General features: G+C 37.8%; 1 protein-coding gene across 2 annotated transcripts; it reads right to left on the bottom strand.

The window, feature by feature from the left end:
- Positions 1–2,266: 2,266 nt before the first annotated feature.
- On the bottom strand, positions 2,267–20,851 carry ALKBH3 (alkB homolog 3, alpha-ketoglutarate dependent dioxygenase). Of its 2 annotated transcripts, XM_085321889.1 has the most exons (8): positions 19,520–20,763; positions 18,246–18,280; positions 16,290–16,337; positions 14,510–14,613; positions 13,188–13,276; positions 10,548–10,757; positions 3,187–3,285; positions 2,267–2,660 (listed from the first exon to the last, which is right to left on the bottom strand). In XM_085321889.1, exons 1-8 carry the CDS (start codon positions 19,574–19,576, stop codon positions 2,574–2,576), a joined length of 729 nt encoding a protein of 242 aa, XP_085178015.1. In that variant the 5' UTR covers positions 19,577–20,763; the 3' UTR covers positions 2,267–2,573. The 2 variants fall into 2 exon arrangements, with proteins under 2 accessions (XP_085178015.1, XP_085178016.1); XM_085321890.1 differs by lacking the exon at positions 10,548–10,757 and having other exon boundaries at positions 19,520–20,851.
- Between the last annotated feature and the right edge of the window lie 99 nt (positions 20,852–20,950).

The following is a 20,950-nucleotide window of genomic DNA, read 5'->3' as shown; positions in this document are numbered from 1 at the left end:
TGGCATAAAGAAACTTGACCTCTGTGCCAGCTGTTCCCCACACAGGCAGGCACTGGGGACAGGAGGAGGACGACACCACGTGCCTTCTCCCTGCTGCCTGTCAGTGGGTGATACAAGAGCAGCGCAACCAGTAGGAGCGACAGCGGCACTGGGACACCAGCACCAAAGGGATGTTACTCCAGGAGAGCTCTGTGATATACACCATTTCTCCTATTTACCTGCTGCTGTTGTGGGGGGAACCTTCCTCTCCTTCCCATTCAAAGGAAGCAAAGTAGGAACTAAAACTCGGTTTGCTAACACTACAAATTCAAACTGAAAGACTGAAAAAAATGGTTTTCTTTAACAGGACCAGTCTCCTACCCTCAGTTGTGTGTCATACCTTCACGGAATTCAATTTGGTTACAATTTCCATAGCTGGAGGTTTGGGGGTTTAAAAGGTTCCCACGAGCCTCCATCTCCTATTCCCTGTTGCAGCATGACTGCTCTTAGCAGAGCATATCAAAGCCTCTCTTGTTCCCTCTCCTCACAGGCTGCAGCAGCATAGGGGACTTCTTAAATATGCTACATATAGCTTGTATGAACTGACCAAAGCTAAAGTGTTGCCTTGTTAGAACATGGAGGTCAGCACTASCCCTTGCTAAGGAAAAACACCCTTGGTACGGACTGCCATACTTGAGACACATACACAGGGACCTGCACAAAGCATCAGTTACCTAAAGAGAGTAAATGCCTGCCTACTTCAACACTAACTCTCAGGAGATGCATCACAGGGCCCTGATCTTAGCTTCAAACACAGTGCATTATGGAAACATATTCTAAAAAGGTATTTCTATAGGCACAGGGTTTAAAGCAAAGACATTATTACATAATGAAGTAAGTTTCCCAACAATATTCATTCACTGTACAAGAAGAAGCTGTTCGAAGGTTGAATGGTACTTCAAGTAGACAAGCTATTAGGTTTGTTTGACACACAAAGGAAATGATTCTGCCCAATTTTAGTGTACAAGGATTAAAACGACCCAACGGTCTTTTCTTTAGGTCACCAATAATACTAAAACATCGGAAAAGTAGAATATTAACAACTTGACTGTCCTCATCAAGGAACTATTTTAATCTACAGCAAATACTGTTTAAGTTAAACTTTTTCTAAGCTAGCTTATTCAGACATTAAAAAGGGACGTTASCCGGCATCATATCAATGTGTTACCTTGTAACACTTCAATGTTGATGTGTTACAAGGCAGAGAGTACTTACGTGTTTTCAGGTCCTACTTTAGGCAGAAAGTGAAAACATAYCAAACTTATGTTTTGGTTCAATGCAAAGGACGTCTTAACTGTAGTGAGAACTTAACCATATAGATACCTTATCTGATTTTACAAAGAAATAGCAGTCACCAGCTCACTGCTTCAACAACAGGTAGGACGTAGCTACGTCAGGCAAACTTGAATTCCAGCAGGGCAACCTAGAATTGCATCTCAGCTGTTGATTGCTTCTCTATATAGGCAAAGTTTAAAAGATATCCTTCACAGTAACATTCTTTAGCACTGTATGAATTGACCTAGGGGTAATGTTTTGGCAGTAGCACCAGACTGGCACTTGCAATGTGATACTAATTCAGGCTCAAATCTTCCAGACAATTCTTCCAGGTTTCCAGTTTGGCAGTACAAGCCTGATTTTCATTTCCTGATCTATCTGATATCACTAGAAGCCACAGCTTAATTGTGCTAAAAAATAAACACAGAGAGAGAAACAAAGAAACTATTAACAAATTCTGAGAGCAGTATGCTTTGTCTCTATTTTCCTGTCTATGATAGTTTTAAGCCAGCAGGGATGGAAGACTGTTAATACTCAAGCAATGGGCAACCTGGACCTGACTGATAAGACTTGTCTAAGGAGTTTCTGTTCCTTGTCCTTGTCTGTCCTGTCTGCACAGATAAATAGTTAGGACAAAGTCTGACTGCAGAGTATATAGCAGAGGGAAGCCTTGATTCTCTGTTCTGCTAGGCACTAGTTAATTCAAGTAATTATGTGAATAATAAAACTGATTCTTTGCTGAAAAAGTCTTTGCAAGGCACTAGTTCTCAGTAAAGCTGTTAACACTTAGAGATCATCATGAAGTACAGCTTTCTCACTTCTGTATACATGGCACACATGCAGCTGGCTTTACATAAAAGAATCCTGTCTTGTCTTTACTATGAAAATAAATCACTATTAGGGGAGAAAGGGAAGAAAATAAAAAGGTGTAAAAATAACTGCTCACTGAATCTTTCTGCTCCAATCGGTATCACTCAGATCTTTAATTTTAGGTGTTTTGTGTTCTTGTAAGATTGACCATTACTCATTCTCAAAATTAAAGTCTGTGATTTAATGTCATCTACTACTACATCATTCCTGAAGACAAAACAGCACTGTCCGTATAACATAGCAAGCTTCATGACATCCATTCTCTTCTCCATCTCCATTTGACAGAACTCTGTTTCTGTAAAGCTTCCTTTAAATTTGTAGCAAGTCTGAGGCTCTGGTTCAGTTGTGGGTTTATAGCCAATAATGCATGAAGAAGTGCCTCTTCAATTTCAAGTTCCCTCAGATTCTGGATAAATGATCCTAAATGTCAGGTTTATTCGTGCATCCCTGGAATGATATTCCTTAGGAACCCGATGCTGTAAGTGACAGTATGAAAAAAATAAAAACATAAGCTTGTGTTAAAATACAGGTAAATCACATAACAAAAAACCCTTGTAACTTCATTTCCTGTGATAGGACTTTTACCAACTTTTCTAAACATTAAGGTAAAGGAAAAAAATCATGTTCCAACTGCTCAGAGCCACTGAAGACAAAAGGTCTTTGTAGAATACTGTAGGGCTGTTAAATAAAGTTGCAATTTTTAATCTTTCCAGTTCCTAGATTGCTTTTACTCTTCCAGCTGCAGGCTAAAACCTTCATCGCTGACCTTAAAGCTGGAACATCTGCATGTGAGCTGATTCCTATCATATCAATTAGTGCTGGAATGAAAATCTATTGTTTTTGTAGGTGCTTTGAAATCAGAGGTGAATAGCAGTATCAATGTGTCGTGAAATACTGTGTAACTGCAAGCAGAATGTCCCATGTCTCTATGGGAGTGCCTTGAGCATATGTAGAAAATTATAGTGCAAGTAAAGCACAAGAACAGTGCCAAGGAATTCTTACCTGCCAGTCTTCCTGGGTAGCTCCTTCCATCACCAGTAGAGTCCCATGATCAAGYGGGATTCGTAGTCTTTCTACGTAAGTATAGTCTCCATTCTCTTCCTAAAAAGAAACATCAGAAGCAGAAGTGGACAACTGCATTTGGTAGAACATCAGTTCTCTGAAGCAGAGCTTAAAATATTGGGAGGGGAGAAAAAGAAACCAGTTAGACAAGAAAGTCTAACTAAATCTYTCTGCAACCATATTTCATACAGATTTCAGGAGTTGAGCATTTAAAGGATGAAAGAAGCCATTGCACCRCACTGACTATACAACACAGACAAAATTCAACAACTGGTTCCTGTATCTAGTACAAAACTCTGGACTGAGAGAGCAAATCTTTCAGCAACATAGTCACTCTTGACCTGAAGAGTTCTGTGTGGAGATACTCTGCAATAATAACAATTATTCCAATGGTTAACCACCTCATCAAAAATATGCATCTTTCTATTCTTAATTTGTCCTGTTTTGGGTTCCAGACATTACATTTTGTTATAGTATTTTCTGCTGGATAAATAAAGACTCTGAATAGAATATCTCCTTTTCCTATAGTAACTTGTAAAGCCAGTTCTCTTAGCTTTGGCATTGTTAAGCAAAAGTAGCATGACTGGATGTAGTAACATCCAGTATTGATTTCACACATGCCACACAGAGGAAATGGTAACTCTCTATTTCTCTACAGTATCCCTTCCAATTTTAAATCAGACATACACATTGCTGGAATCAACTAGCTGGGGAAATCTATTATGCCAACACAGTTCTCTGTCAGTCAGAAAAGAAATCTCCTCATGAAAAAGCTTCATGGACAGGTATTAATGCTGTATATTCTCCTTTAGTATTTTCTGATTTTAGCCTTCTACAGCTATTTTTCTTTTAAATCTGAGAACAAATGATAATTAACCATCCAATTAAACAGGTAGCAAATCAGGCTCAAATCAGGCTCTACTTATCCCTCTCAAAAAAAAAAAAAAAAAAAAAAAGTCAGCATATTAACTTTTTTTTTTAAAACTATCTAATAAGAGTGGAAAACACAACTCTGAAATGAGGAATTACAGGAAGTTTCAAGTAGAAAAATCAGCTATAAAATATTGAAGGGGGAGGGGAGAAAGAATTGGGGGAAGAGATTTAGGAAAAATATTTTTAATTAGTCTTTAAAAGGATGGGACCCCAGCAATCTTTTATTTTTAATTTATAGAAAGCCACATATAGCCTGAAATTCCAAACTGCCCAATAAATGTCCTCCAGTGAAAAGGAGTATGACAAGCACTCATTTTCAGGAACTGAGCTGTACAAGTACAGGGTTAACTTTGTTCAGAGTATATTACATGCAGTGAACAGATAGCCTGAATGCAAATTTTGTTATTGTAACAGCACCTCTAGAAGCAGAGATATTGGCTTTTTTTTCTAAAGAGATCATCAAATCAGTTATTTTTCATGAAAAAAAAAGCCAGAAATAAAGGTATAAAAAATAGGTAAGAGAAACATAATTATGTCAGGTCTTAGGTTTCTGAACCACGCTAAACCATGACAATGTCCCTGTAAAAGACCACAAATTTTACAGACTGGTGCTGAACAGAGGCTTCACAGACAGGACAGTCAGAAGAAAATATAAGTAGTCATAAAAGGCAGACGTAGTGTTTTGCCAGCCATTAAGAATACCTAACAGCACTGACCCAACACATTTTGCAGCTTTTAGAAAAACTCACATTTTCAAAGTCTTAACTAGCTTCCTTAAACCTTATTTCTGTAATGGTCCAAGCTGATACACATTTGTCTTTTTAAAGGCACGGACTCTTTTTTCTTGAAAGACATGAACTGCTGTACAGCTACACAGAATGCTCAAAATAAGTCTCAACTACCGGGAAAATGATGTCTTGGGCTTAAAGAAAAAAAAGATTTGGGAAAGAACAATCTTTAGTGCAGTGCAAAGAGGAAAAATCAAAGACAGAAACAGGTAGAAAGAATACTGTGCAAATCCCCTAAAATGTAAGTGAGCTTGGTTGGAGTCAAATCAATTCCCAATACTAAAAAGCATCACTTGATGTAATTGACTTAGCACCTTTGCCACTTTCTGTTCATGTGCAGGACTAGATATTCGTCACAGACTGACAGAATGAGGCTATTCAATATACCGCTAGTGCAACTGGCAGCACTGGCTGGCAATACCGGATTTGTGCATCCCTTGGTGATACCCAAAGGCCTGAGGCTGTTCCAGCAGTTAAACTCACTAAACCTTTGAAATCAGCRAGTGCTGAAAGGACTCAGGATCATGTCTAATGCCCATCTGCAAAACATTTCAATTCTTAGCCACTCATCTTGCTCTATTACAAGTAATGCCAAAAATGTTTTCTTAAACTTCATAGAAAACTAGTAGAAAATTTCAAAAATAGTATCATAAACATGACTTCTGACGAAGAACAGAGAAATACCATTGCGTGGTTGTTTTTGATTTCACAGGATTACATAATGTCATCCTGCAGCCAGAGAACAGTGAACTCTGTCTCTTGCTCATCTTGATCGAAATGAATCTTCTGAGATAAATGACTTAGGAGAAATCCTCCTTTTAGTTTCAAAAACACAGTATGTAAAAACAGCAGTTTCCACCCACTTTAAATCGGACATCTCTGAACTCAGTTTAACTCAGAAAAAAAATAAAAATAAAGGAGATTTTCATATCCATTGGTTATTCAGAACAAAGATTTTACTAAATAATAAATAATAATAAACTTTAAATGAATCGCATAAGGTAACTTTTATATGGTCACTTGGTAACTCTATATACATATTACAAACCCAGCTGCTTCCAAAATATAGGCCTAGTAAGGCAACTGGTCTGCTGCTTGGTATATTAGAATTTTACTGTTCTAACAATTTTGAGTTGCATATTTAATACAACCCAAATTATATACTGTCCAAATAAAATGGTTAAAGCCTTTTTTTTAATTCTTATACAAGTAACTATGGCTAACAAGTCAGGAAAACTCAGCTTCAGTTGATAGAAAGCACTGAATATACTATTTTAAAATATTCCTGGACTTTGTCAACTATTTTCTTAAAAAAGTATTAAAGAATCAAAAAAGTAAGAAAGAGGAAAGAACTAATAGATTTTATTCACACCCATAAGAATAATTTATTGGTGGTAAACATGGCCTCAGTTGCTTTGATCACTTAGACCACTGAAGTCATCTAAGGGAATTAAAATCTCTTCCCAAAAGTCTTGTAAAATATTCACATCACGTCCTCATCAAATAGTTGCTGTAATGCAATGTACCTCTCCAACCTGTATCAGTTATTTAATTTTCTAAGTTTCAGACAAGTTTRTTGAGATAATAGTAGGAAATGGGCCCTGGACAGTGTGGAAACATCTTATAAAGAAAAGTAAATGAAAACATACAGTATAAGGACACATAAATAACAATGCAGTTATAGATGTAAATAGTGAGAAATCATTTGCTAAAGCTAAAGTCAGTAGTCCAGCTTCAGCCTGGACTTGCACTTGCACCTTCCTCTCTAGTTTGCTCTATCTGCTCAAGTCCTGCCAATATTGAYGGACAAAGCCTCCTCCTTTGCAGCCGATTCTGCCTCAAGTTTTCTTTACACCATTCTAAGAAGTTCAGTCCTCCTTGTTCTGATCCTAACTCAATTTCTACTGTGCTCCATGTATCTCCATATTCTTCTTGAATTATGCCTGTTAGGACACCACAGGTTATTTTCCTACTCTTGTTCAAAAGTACTAGGAGATCTTTAACTTCTGTGAGAACAGCGACCCAAGGACAGAAGGACCTTGTTTTAGTGTTTCATATAAAGGAAAAACCCATCCGAAGGCTGATTCTGAGAACACCACGAACATCCTGCTATTATCTAAAGTACGCATGAAACCCTCCTCCCCCCCAGTATCCATCAGTTTCCTTGGTTACTGATGGAAGAACAGCAACCTGACAACTGTCTTTAACTCCATTCACAGTTCACACTGCAGTTAGCTGGGCAATTGCACCAAATCAATCCTTATGGCRCACAGATCTCTGCTACAAGACAGCTCCAAGCAGGACACAGGAGCTTGCTGAGACATTAGATATAGCCCCTTGCCCTTTAACTAGGATTTGACACTCAGTTTCCTGAAGGACCTAATCAGAGAAGTTGGCACTATCTCCTTGAGTTAAACAGTGATAAGCAGAAGTAAAAAAGGTAGTCAGATTCTGTCAGAAAGACTCACCTAACACAGTGAAATCAGCTTCCCTCGAGTGGAGCAGTTAAGCCATCTGAGAGTAAAACAGGGGCCTTGTGGAAAACAGGAAGAGGCCACGGCAACAGAGAGGTGACAGGTATGCTGTTGGAAACTATGAGAGGACTTGTTGTCTAAACCAATGATCGTGTGTGAACTGTGTGCGGATCACAGCTCCAAGACAAAGCAGCCACCTCCTAGTCTCAGTGCAAACTGAAAAGGCAGTATTTAGAAGAAATGATGTTGAAAAAAGCCGTCAGTGAGTAAAGCTAAAGTTTCTAGCATCATGTTAATACCCATGAGAAGCTGTCTTAGCAATTCCACTTGGGGATTTCCTTCTGAAACACATCTGCTGTGTTTTTACGGGCATTCGGCTAAATCCGCACTGGAACTATTGCACTAAGCCACAAGGGATGCTTGTGATGGGGATGCAAATAGGCTATACACACATCTCTTTACCATCTAGTACATAATGCACAGTTACAGTACAGTTATCACCAAAAAGAAATCCAACAGAGGACTGAATGTTTACTCTCTCTTACTCTGAAACAATTTACAAGGAAAGAAATAGAAGACTTATTTTTGTGACAGAGTGGCCCATACAGGAGTCAAATTCCTACCAGCCAAATACTGAAACCTCACACACATGCTCCCCAAAATAGTCTGCACTGGTCTTCCTTGCAGTTTTCTCAGAAAAATAGGCATTTAATCCATTATAAGTTGATGCACATTTTAAGACATAATATGTTAAATATCTGCATGTTTACTAATACAAACTGCGGTCTCTAAAACATCAGTCTGGTATTCCTCAATAGCTCTACAGGACGTTATCTGACTAATTGTACATGCTGCTTTGTACACAGAACTTGATCACACACCGACAGTTGCTTAATTTTTTTTTGCCCTCTACCGTTCATCCATGATGAGCCTCCACTACAGTATTTATCACCTTGTAGTTTCATGGCACCTTTCATCTCAAAATACTTAAAAGAAGTTATAAGAACAGTTATAGATACATAAAGGCCTTCAAAACTCTCAAACTAAATTATTAGAATTTTGGCCCTCAGAGAAGCTAGATTTTGACAGCAAAAAATGATTTACTCTCTCCTCCATCTTCAGTGAAGACTAATTCTGGAAAACCTGCACTAAAACTGGCAGATTATACACCAGAACAACCAAATGCCTATGATGTCTGTTAATCTGAATCCCCCTCCCTAAACTACATTCCTACTCCTGTAACTTCAAATATCTATCAATCTTTGTTTTAAAGAAAGAGAGAATGTCGCATATATTGCAATAGAGTATGAAAATTACTTATTTGGTGGTACAGCTTGAAAGGTTGTAATTTCTACCAGAAACTCTTGTAACTCCCACTTGGCGGAGCTCCCAGTATCATAGGTTGCTCTCAGGAAAATTGTACGCTTTTGGAATGTGCAAAGAATATCTAACGTGTGCTATATAATTAAGTACAAGTTCCCTTYATGCACACGATACAGTTAACAGCAAGTTGTTCAAAGATCACTCTGCACATGGTGATCATACCTTAGGTATAGGTATGCCACACTTGCAAAAGGAACATACTTAATATTTCTGACCAGCTCAGTCTTGTTAAACATGAAGAAAGATATACGGAGGACAGCTTGAGGGGTACTTTTGTAGAAAATTATCCACCTCAAGAAGAAAAAGGAAGAAATCATGGAGTACAGGTCAAGAAATATGGCCAATTACTAAAGGTATAGTCTCCTTTGCTTATAGTGGGGTTCAATTTATTTTCAGGAAATAGAAAACAGAACAAACCTATCCAGAGGGAATACATGCACTTCTAGAAATGAATCCAAGTACCACTGACAGCTTCCCACAGGAATGAACTTTCCTGCTGACATTTAGTTATCATTACAACATCAAGGATACTTACTCATGCTATGCCCACTGACATAAAACACTTGTTACATGATCTTGTGTGTTCAGGGACCACAGGATAAAACTCACCTTAAGCAACAAAGAGTTTACAAACTAAGAAAGTAAGAACTGGTTAAAAAAATATATATGAATTATTTAGCTTTTTGATTCAAGTTGTGACCTTTGCTGTTCACAACTAAATGACCCAAGGTAATTCTTGATGGGCAAATTTCATTACCTCAGGGCACAGGCATTTTTCTAATAGGTGGACAATCTACACGCTTGTTTTCTGCATCGGTTTCTTCAAAGTAAACAGCAGCATAAGCAAACTTCTCCAGCTTTTCAGACTACACATATATACGTGCATTTATTAAAAAAAAAAAAATCTCACCACTGAAGTTCATAGTAACAATACCACCACATAACAGAACACAGGTAGAAAAGACATCCAAAGCAGAATGCCCTGATTGGATAGTCACTAGTTGCAAAATTGAAGTGTTAAACTGGCTTATAACGTAGCATTCCCTAAAACAGCCTTTATCTATCAAGAATATTCTCTACTGAATAACCAACTCATTCCTGAAAGGATATTCCACACATTCCCTATCAAAGTTGTGATCTCCATTTAGTCTGTGAAGTACAATGCAACAGCTTGACATTTTAGGGAAAGAAATCAGCTCCTCCTTCCCTGTGTTCACTGTCTCTCAACCCTAACACACACAAACCAGAATGCAAACAGTGCTACGAAGATCCTAACATACAGAAACACTCAGAACAACTCTTCATCTCACATACACAACGCAATGATTGAGCTTAAGAAGATTTCAACTCTGTGTTCACTTACACAGTGAAAACCCCCTCCTAATTCTGTTCAGGGTCCTTTGAAATACTCACCATGAATATCACTGATTTCTCTTTAACTAACTGGAAAGGTCCTTATTCTGGCAGAAGAATTCCCAGATTGTAATTTCACTGCAGCAACTGCTGCACATTATATAGCTGTTTCATTCCAAATCTGAAGATTTCACATTCTGTAAAACAGGTAACTTGCTTCCTATGCTTAGTTCACAGAACTTATAGTATGTTTTCAGTAATCACTGACATTATTTAAATACTTCTTAGTAATTACTAAGTTCTCTAAATACAGGAAAAATATTACACGTTAGTGATTATGGGGTTCTTTCGCTGTGATAGGAAAACTCACAGGGGAAGGTTTCTTTCTCATCTCAAAGATCCGGGTAGCACCAAAGCTGAGCGAGGCAATGACAGGATTTTTTCCCAGTGATGGTTCATCATCACTGTGCCAGTCAACACTATCCTTCTCGTTTCGGTAGAGGTTGCAGAGCAGAGAGTTGAAGGTATAGCCAGTGAACTCCTCAATGCGCTCTTTTAGCATAGTCAGCAGAGGATGCCACTGTAATCAGCACAGCAGGAAGAGGATAAATATAATGAAAGCATACCAAGAGAGGATAACATCACGGAATTAGAAACATGGGTAAAAATACTGATGGATAAGAAACAAAACATACAGCACTTTCACCACAATAAACCTGAGGCCAAACAAATGCCTCTAAACAATTTTGATTATATTTTTTAGCAAAGCTGAGGAACAGGCTTTCTGCCAAATATGCTCATGTTACCTATGGCTCAATACTAAATTACCTCTTCCAAGATATGAAGCCAGGCTGCCTTTCATACTAACATGACAAGCTACACCAATTAATTGAAAGGTGATAAAGTAAATAGAGTAAAATCTGCTTGAACTGACCATGGATAAACACTGGGACTTCTTAACTAGGACAAATACTATTCAACCTCATCTTTGCATGCCTTTTTTTTTTAATATCCTGGACAAGGTACAGGACTTTAATACATGGGTCTGTTAATATCTGAGTTATGGTAGCCATCACTGGTGGGCACAATGCATCCAGAAAGTAGGATTCAGTGACTCAGCGACACACTGAATTGCCTGCAGTTGTTGACACAGCGAGAGGCAATGGCCAAACACTGTCACAACACAGGCTCTGTTCCCAGCTCTATTAGTATAGCTTGCTCAGCCCAACTCAGCACCTCTTTGGGTTTTGACTACAACACTTCAAATTTTCAGTGATTCATAAAATGAGTGATGCAGGACCTGACTCTCATCATTTGGTAACACATTGCTGTGTCCATAATCTATGGCACCTGTGCACACTGTATTATACCTCAGTCAAGTGAATCATTATTTAATGTTATAAATCTGTAGCAATTGAAGCCATTCTATTATAAAATGTTAGTACATCACCAACCACGTCACTGCTTACAAAGAACCATTTTTCTAATACCAAAATTCTTTTAAGCACCAGCACTAGGTTATACCTAGCAGTGCTACCATCACACCCAGTCTTACTAAACAAGCAAACAAAAAAAGATGGGGGGAGGGCAAAAAGCTAATTACTTCAGCAGATCAAATGTTCAGGGCAGGTAACTGTCTTTGGTCAAGCTGTGCATTAAATTGCTTCCCCTTGCTTCCCCTTAGCATATTTTTCTAAGCTATAAACCCATTCTACAGGTAAGGACTATGCTCTTTATGCCATCTACTGTTTCTTCTAGGCTGCAGAAACTCCCACCTACAAAGCAGAGTAAAATGTCAGAGTGTCTGCATGCGATCTATCCCATATATTGATTTTTGGGCAGTTTCTGGACAGTGGCAGGGCTAGTTTCCAGCTATATGAGCTTCCTTGCACATCTCACTTTCTGCTCGAGTTCCCTTCTCCCAAAAAAGAGGAGACAAAAKACAAGATCAACCTGCATGACAGATTTAGCCCTTGAATCTCTTGGATGAAGGAAAAAAACAAGAGGCCCAAAGATTTGCTAACTCTGAACTTTACACAAACTGGATTGCAATTGTGAATTTAGGGTACCTCTGAGCAACAACGGCTTTGTTTGTCCACCAAAAATTCTGCAGGCTTCCACCTAGGGTATTTTTGAGACTATAAAATCTTCACAATTCTCCTTATCACATCACACCCACTTCCCACAAATTGAGCTTTATTAGGTGGTGTACTTCCTTGGCAGCAGCTCTGGGACTCGGTCACTTCTGTCCCATGCTATCCAACCTCTACTAACCACACTTGATTTATGGTTAAGGACATCGCAGACTACTGCCATGGAAATTCCAAACAAAGCAATACCAAGAGACAGGCCAACGGGATAACAGGCTGGAAACCAGAGAGACTGACTGAACGTGAACAAAACACCAACAAGTCACTTCGAAGGAGGGTTTCTAAGCCTTCCAGAATAGTGTGGGAAATTAAACACTACAATCTGGAGTTGCTCAACAGGCGGGTCACGTGTGCAAATTCCATCACATTCACACCGGAATCAACAAAATGCCTAAATTCTCAGTAAAGCAATATTACCTCAAGCGTTTCTGAAAAGGAAACATTTTAGTAATTGATATTACAGTATCATTACAATAAAAAAAAATGCAGTATACAGGTGTGTACTGCCATCTCCATTATAAAGATGCATAGAATAAGTCACACAGAACAATTAAGAGTTTCGTCAAAACTACACAGTGACCCAAGAGCAGAGCTTTCAACCAAATTCTGCAGTGATAACTCCCTGCCCTTTTAACCACTAGATCATGCTCTTCCCAAAAAATATACTCGTAACATTTATTTAATGAAGCATGTTCCACTAGCATTCATCCCAGTCAACTGGCATCTGTTGCTGATCAAAACTAAAATTCAGATAGAAATTCTACATAAAAATAGAGGATAGAGGCCATTTTTATCTCTCAGTCTTTGTAAAGGGCTTCTTTGTGTACTGTAGTAACAGGAAATTGTAAACACATACATACATTTGGGTTTGGCTGCATTGTCAACCTGGAGTATGTGTACGGAAGTTCCCCATACCAGGAGGTAAGTCTTGGCTCCTCAAAGGATACCTCTAAAAATAAAAACAGTAAGACTTTCTCATTTGCCTTATCAAAGGGTTTGAAAAGGGAAAGATGTAATTCTTCCAAGAAATTTAATCAAAGATATTCAAAAAGGAACAATCCACTCAGTAGCACTCTTAGAGGCCTTCAACCTTGCATAAAAAAAACTCTAGTGAAAGAACGAAATTATTCAAAAGCAGGCCTCGTGTTCTGCTCTAGAGTCTCTACACAAGGGATTGCCTTGCAGGAATCTTGGAACCACATCAGTTTTCTCATCTCTATGGCTAATAGGGCAAGCACTGGACAGGTTAAAGATGCAAAATGAAACTGAAATTTCATGTATAATTCTGGATTGCTTTATATTCCCCTGGCCCAGTGTTCAGTAAGCTAGCATAACTTCCATCCACTAGCAAGGATGAAGTGGGAAGGACTGCAAAATCAACAGGATATTACAGAAGCAGAATGCAGCAAGACCAGACAAGTATGATTTTGCCAAATATGTGTATGCTCTGTGGTGTTGCACATCTTACAAAAATCAAGCACAAGTACTTTCAACTTCTGAAAAGACTGTCTTGGTAGCTATTCCTCATGTTTGATAGGTAATATTCTGTATTACATATTACTTTTACTACTATCCAGCAAATACAGATGTTGAAAAAATTTTCCACTTCTGTGGGTAACTACTTCAATAAATTATCTTATACCTGCTCCTGACTAAAGGAGCAATTTGTCTAGAGCAGGTGGCCCCTTAGTGAACAAATCTGGAATAGCAGTCTCTTCAGTTACTATGCAGTGGAACTAGAAAGCAAAGACAGGGGTAAACAAACATGCACCTCTGCGATTTTRAGAGAGAGAGGCAAAAAATATTTCCAGTGACAAGAACCTCAAAGAACACAGTTTTTGCAACATCACCAGAAAACAGTATGAAGAGATGGAGCAGACAAAAAAAAACAGTGGGAAAAAGAACTAGAGAGATAACAGAAGAAGTAATCAAAGATTTTTTTAAGAAACATGGCAATTCTCACTTACATTTGGAAAGATCTGATATAATTAGCAATGGAAATATGGTGACACAAATTTGAAAAATGAGCAGCAGTGCTCTGCAAATATGCATGAAAGAACTCAGAAGGAAATATGTGAAAGAGTGGCAGTATGTAAAATGGAAAACAGTGGTAGACAGTGCTYAGATCAGGGCACAGAAATAACCCAGAAGCAACCTGAAGACCTAGTCCACACACGCTTACCCTGTCTGACGTGAGTTCTCTGACCCCAGGGTATGTCTTGAAGGAGTTGTTCAAACATCCAGTCTGCTTGTTCTGAGTCAATAAAGCCAGGAATCAAATGTATCCTAAGAAAGAAGAGCTACAGATAAAGAAAAAGGAAGGAATATCCACTTATATATAGGCTTTTATAAAACACTCTGATTTCCAGGATTCCCAAAGGAGATAAGAAAACTGTAATGCATCAGGCCAAAAGTCATTTGATACCAACAACCTGTTTCTGAGCACAGTCAGTTGTAGATGCTAAGGGAAGAACAGAAAGCAGCAACAATACAATAAATACTTGAGTAATAGTCTTCCAGAAATTTAAGAATTAAAGACTTATTGAAGCAGAGACTATGCTAACAGCTTTTGATGGGTCTTCTCCCTCACTAAATATGTCTAATTGTTTCTTGAACTATAAAAACATATGACATCAACAATATCCATGAGTCCCACAATCAGCTACGGACTGTGAAAAATCCAGCATCCTTACATTTGTTTTTAACTTCCCATCTAAAAAAATATTTTCAAGCTCCTAATTATGGTATGATAATCCACACAAGTAAATAATTGTCCAATATTCACCATCTCCATGCCACTCATTTTTTTAACAGCCCTTTAACACTATTGCCATCCAATCATCTCCTTTCCAAGCCAAGAACCTTAGAGTATTTAACTTCTGTTCTTTTCAGTTCTTCTATATATTTTGTTTGTATATCTTTTTTCTATTTAGACTGCAATAAGCATCCAAAAATTCTGGCCACAGTATTGGGCTGGAGGGTAGGAATGCAGATTGAGAGATGTACTCAACATTCGTGAGATAAGTACTCACCACTCCAAAGTAATCCAAGTAAGAATAGTTAAAAGAGATGTGAAGTATGATTAATAACTTTCCAGTAATGTGTAATTCTAGCAATATACTGTACACACACAATTCCAAAATTCAGATGAAAATACAAACTCTAGAAAGGCAGAATAACTGATGTGGTTGCCTATCATTTCTCTTCTCCTAACGGGCCAAAAGTTTCACTTTTGAAATCGGTAAATTAAAATTTCCTCACAGTTTCAAGAGGAATTAAGATGAAAACTTTAAAATAAATGTACAAGTTATTATTTCTTTGGCTTTTCTAAAAAACAATATTGATAAAACCTACCAAATTTAGGAAAGAAAGGATTAATATCAATACTGCAGCTAAGTCAGCATGGTGAAATCAAATACATTTTACTTGGTAAGAATTGCAAAATTAGTAAGTTTTGTTTTGAAGTATCCTGAAGATGCAATATTTTGGCATTTAAGCAGAGGGGATAATGCATTTGTCCAACRTTAAATACTTCTGTTAGATTATAATTAATTTAACATGAGTCCAGTTTACATCTAAAACTTTTGGTAGTTCTTAACTACACAACACAGACATCACACACTTGCTAACAYAGGAGTACCTATCCAAATTTGAAGTAGCAACTCACCCTGGAGTATGAAACAAAATGGACATAGCTTCTTTTCCTTATTCCTGGTAAAAACACTAGAAGTAGCATGCACTAACTGTTAAGCAGGTTCATTGTTATCCTCTTCTGTGCTGCTCAGAGCTATGCAAGTCTCTGCTACCTGATATTTGAAGTACTTCCAGATTTAAACAGAAGACATGAGGGAGGGATAACACATGCCTGCTAGTCAAAATACTCTGTGGACACTAGATTTCAGAATGCCAAGTATCACTGCAGCAGCAAACAACATGTTCCAAAAAATGTGTAATCCACTTACCTAGAAATGCCTGTTGGTAACGTGCTCAGCTCATACACACCAGGTTTGCTAGGGGTGTAGAAAAGAAATAGCTATCACATGAACAAACGAGAGATGGTCTTACATCTAAGCTTGAATGTTAAGTCTGCATCAAGGAAAGCTGTCTTTTTAAAAAATACATATCCTTGCACTACTAGAGGGAAGCAGTAATATTCTGAAGAGACAGAGGTCAGAGTAAGGCAGCAAGGGAGGGCACAAAAGCAAATGAGTTCATGTGTACTTCCTGCCTCTCACTCTCTTGCTCTGTTTTCATCAAAGCTTCAGAACAGTTTTGTGGCTCTGGAGAAAAGTAAATGAGAGACGTCATTAGTAAACTAAAAGCAAAAACTATAGAGACTGCACTCTGTCCAATACATTATGTTTGCTTTTATAGGTATGCCTACAGCATGAGCCTAACCAAAGAGACAAAATCTACAGCTGTTATTCAAGAGACAGGTACCATCACTCTGCTAACACTGCAAAGTATGYGTCAGGCTGTGCAACACAGACAAACCAAATTACAGGTATGTGAACCATTTTTTTTATTTTTATTTTTTAACTACTGTAGCTTATACAGGAGTAAACAGTTCTTCTCTCTGTTACAGGTTGCATTACTGTGAAGTATTACTTACAGTTTCACCTACTGCCTCATTTTTCTAAGCTAGCTCTAAACTTTATATTGCTTTCTGCCTAAAACTGTACAGTAACTTATTATTCTCCAGCTTTGTTCCACCCTCCAAGAGTTCTCTAGCTCAACACATTATCTCAAACTGTATTTTACACTGTGTTGTATTTAAGAGAGATGAATAAACAAACTTTTGCGATCTCTGCCATGCTGCATGGGCACCCAGAGCATAAACCACATAATTACCTATAGCTTATTGTGGTGACTAGAATAGCACCTGGGTTTTGCTTCTTCTGCATTTTTTAAATTGGTAAGTGGAACAAATGAAAGGTTAGAGAATTTTCAGAGTACTTTTTAACATCCTGAATTTACCTAAATACTACATTATTACTACTAACAATAAATAATAAACAAAGAACAGCTTTATCACTCACATCAAAATGGAAAATTAAAACAAAAATACTTGTTACAATTGCTAAATGCTTCTGTGGTATTCTGTACCTACTTCCAGCAATATTTTTTTCATGAATCTGGACAGAAGCATCTCTCAGAAAAATGGTTCTACTTAACAAATTGCTCACTGCCATACTACTGGTGCCAGAGCAGCTGAACATCACATCTGAATTAAGCCTGCCTTGCACCAACATCTAACATCATAGACAAACAACTACAAAAAACTAACTCCAGATCCCCCAAAGTAAAAACACTAGGCAAGTGACACTCAAGATCTTTAAGTTACTTCTTAGGAACCACTCAGTAGGAAAACTCTGAGATGACCAAACTCCAGTTACTTCATCATACACCACACCTCGTCTCATATCACATCAAGCAATCTAAAATCCTTACTTCAACAAAAGGCTACAGCATATGAATATGAAACTTCACTACAACAGTGACTAGCAGCTAGTAAGTGATCTTCTGATCCTTCAGAGCAAGTGCTGTTCGAGCTGCCATACCAGATATATACCTAGATAACAATAAGTAACTTCCAGTATAGTTAACTCAGAGACTATTCTATATAACCAAAGGGGACATATTTGCAGATCTATTGTCCTAGAATGCTCAAGCGTTCTCTCTTCCTTGCTTATACACTACAAGCTGTACAAACTAGTAAGACAGACATGGGCTATCTGATTATAAAAATCAGATCAGAATAAAAGGGCTGGAAGTCCAGACCACTTTTTGTACTGAAATTTCTTCCCAAAGGTATGGCAGCTACCAGTGAAGAAGCAGTAGAATCTTTAAGTAGATTCCTACTGACCTGGAGAACTGAAAAACCACAAGACAGACAGTTAAGGTAGCAGTATACTCACTCTATCACACCTGCATCAGGAACTTTGCGTTCCACCTGAAAGGCAACAAGACAATACATGATGAAAACTAAATGTTTAAGTACTCAGCATGCTCAAGTTCACCAGAGGTAATTGCTATCTCCAGTAACTCTTGATAGCTGAACAGCTTAGAAGCTGATCCCTGTCCCACTCCAGGCAGAACAAGCTTTGCGTTTCAATCTCAGCCATCACTGAAACGTCAGTGAAAAAGATGTACTTTCTGTGCATCTGAAGCACAGATGCATAGTTCTGAAGCAGCGACAAGCCAACTCAGAAACACTCAGAAAACCACCACTCCAGGCAGAATTTAATCATCAACAGCCCCCAAAAGGGGGTCCCTTTCACTTCTAAATTATTTGGATTATTACAGTACTTGCTGTTTTTCAATTGCAACCAAAAAGTCTGTCCTCACATACAGAATTAAAAGGTTAAAGCAATTATAGAAGGAAGGATAAAGAAATCAAGCCTTGGACAACAAGCAAAATGTAAGACAGACTGGACAGCAGGAGCTGCCAGTTATAAATTCTCTGCATAGCTAGCGGTTCCTATGTGTTGTAAAAGATAGTTCAATCTTTTTCACTGAACAGAAAGTAAACACTGGGTCTGCCTGGATTATCACTCTGATTGTCTCAGAGGTTTATACTCCTCTGACCTCAGTTAAGTGCTGAGATGCAAGAAGGTGCTGAGATGAGCACGCAAAAAAATGAGAATATAATACTGCTTAGATGCCAGGGTTCTCCATCACTTCTGGCTTAGAAAGAGCTGTTCAAGACTTTTCCAAAAGCCAGAAACTGCCTTCCTGTCGCAAAGAATACAATATGCTTCAATCTGCTGACAGGCCACAAGGAAAATCTAAAAAACAAATGACACTCTCTTTTCTGGTTACAACTAAGACTGATTTCCCAAATGAGGCAAAAACAGAGCTCAAATCATGGCTAGGATATTGTGTCATTCTGAATATTTATCAGAACACTTTCTTTTAGTTCTCCTAAAAAAAAGAAAAAAAAGGATTATGAATAGATATGGAATGAATATTCAAAATTCAACACTAAACAGAGGGAATGCAACTGTGTTTGCCATACATGCAAGATGGCTTTACGTTCTGCCTAGGATTAAAGCCCCCAAAAGTTCAGAATAACCAAGTTTTTCATTTGTTTTAATGTTAGATCATAATCTAAAAGCCAGATGACTTGTCAGTTTATCACTCATAGTTTAATAAAAGATGAGATTCTACTAAGAACTATTTAAGTTTTTACCTCTGATGGCTTTTCAAAGATAAAATGCTTTTGAGTGTGAATCTGATCTTTTCTCATCCAGGTCTGTCTGATGCCTGCAGGAGCAAGGTTCCCAGCCACAGGTGCTGTAGGTGCTAAAGTTATGGGGGGGAAAAAATCACATGAAATAACAGCAGGATCACACAAAAGAGCCAAGTTAGAGTATCACCACAAGGAAAATCCAGTATTTATGTTTGGAGTAGCTTATGTAATCATTCTTTGTTTCTAAAGGATTCCTCTCTGCTTGGCTGAAATCTCAGGGAAGAGCCAGACCTACGCGACAAAACAGTCAAAAAGATGCAGAACCTGGAATAAGATTTTTTATTTTTTATTCATAGACAAACAAAAATTAGAAGTGCTTTTAAATTAATTCCCACCAAATGGAGAAGTTTACAATGAAGGCAGGTACTGCCTTATATTAGCTTACACTAAGTCAAAAGTGGTGAAGGAAGAAGGGACAGGCAAAGTYCAAATTCATCATGAAAAATAAAAGTGCAAAAACAAGTGTATGTAACATGGCATTAGGGAATACGATGATTCTATATAAGGAGTACTCAGGAACAGATGTGKTTACAATATAAAACAATTAAGTTAAAGTACCATTAAACTTGCAAAACTGAAGACTCAAGACTTGTGCACCTCATGTATGTATACATACCCCATTTTCCAAGAAATGCTGCTTAGTCTTACTTCATTTTTTACCTCCCTTTTTCCAGGTGCAGCCCAATGCACTATTGCCAGTATATCCTTCAAACTCAAAGGATATTTAGCAGTTTTAACAGTCATGAAACTCTGCATCACCATGTTATTCAAGTGCCAAAAATCAACAAGTATGAACTTGTTAATGTTTAAAACCTAATCTAATTTCCTGCTCCTCCTAATAATTCATGTTGCTTGAATTTTCACTAGTATATGAAGCGGATTATGCAACTTGTTCATCTATAACAGGGACCGACTTGGGTGTTAAGGAGGTTCTTTAACACCTCATGACTTTTGTCTCTACGGTGGCCTCTCCTTACCATGCTTTTGTCAGGCTGCAATATAGTATCTTCCAGTTCTATCACAAACATCCATCACATACCACTAGAAATTTTCCCAAGCACCTAAACTGCTTCCTTCTGTGAATTTTTAAGGAAGCAAAAGATAAGCAAAGTATATTTATTAAAACAAAGTTTTGAAACCGAGACGAAAGTATGTAAGAGTAGCTCAGGCATAACACTTCACGCGATTTTTTTTTGGGGGGGTGGTTTTGTTTGTTTTGTTTTTTTAAAAAAACACATACATACACAAAAACATGTTTCAAGAAAATCAGCCAAAGTAGATGTGAAGAAAAACTTCATTCTGAGTGGCTCAAAAGGCGGGAAGAAGTTTTAAAATGAGATTTTAATATTCTTTAAAAAAAAAAAAAAAAAA

Source organism: Rhea americana, unplaced genomic scaffold (genome assembly GCF_003343005.1).
Source record: "Rhea americana isolate MKP2758 unplaced genomic scaffold, rheAme1 scaffold_72, whole genome shotgun sequence".
NCBI classification, from domain to species: domain Eukaryota; kingdom Metazoa; phylum Chordata; class Aves; order Rheiformes; family Rheidae; genus Rhea; species Rhea americana.
The sequence above is the reverse complement of the archived record's forward strand: the minus strand, read 5'-3'. Positions and strand labels throughout refer to the sequence as shown.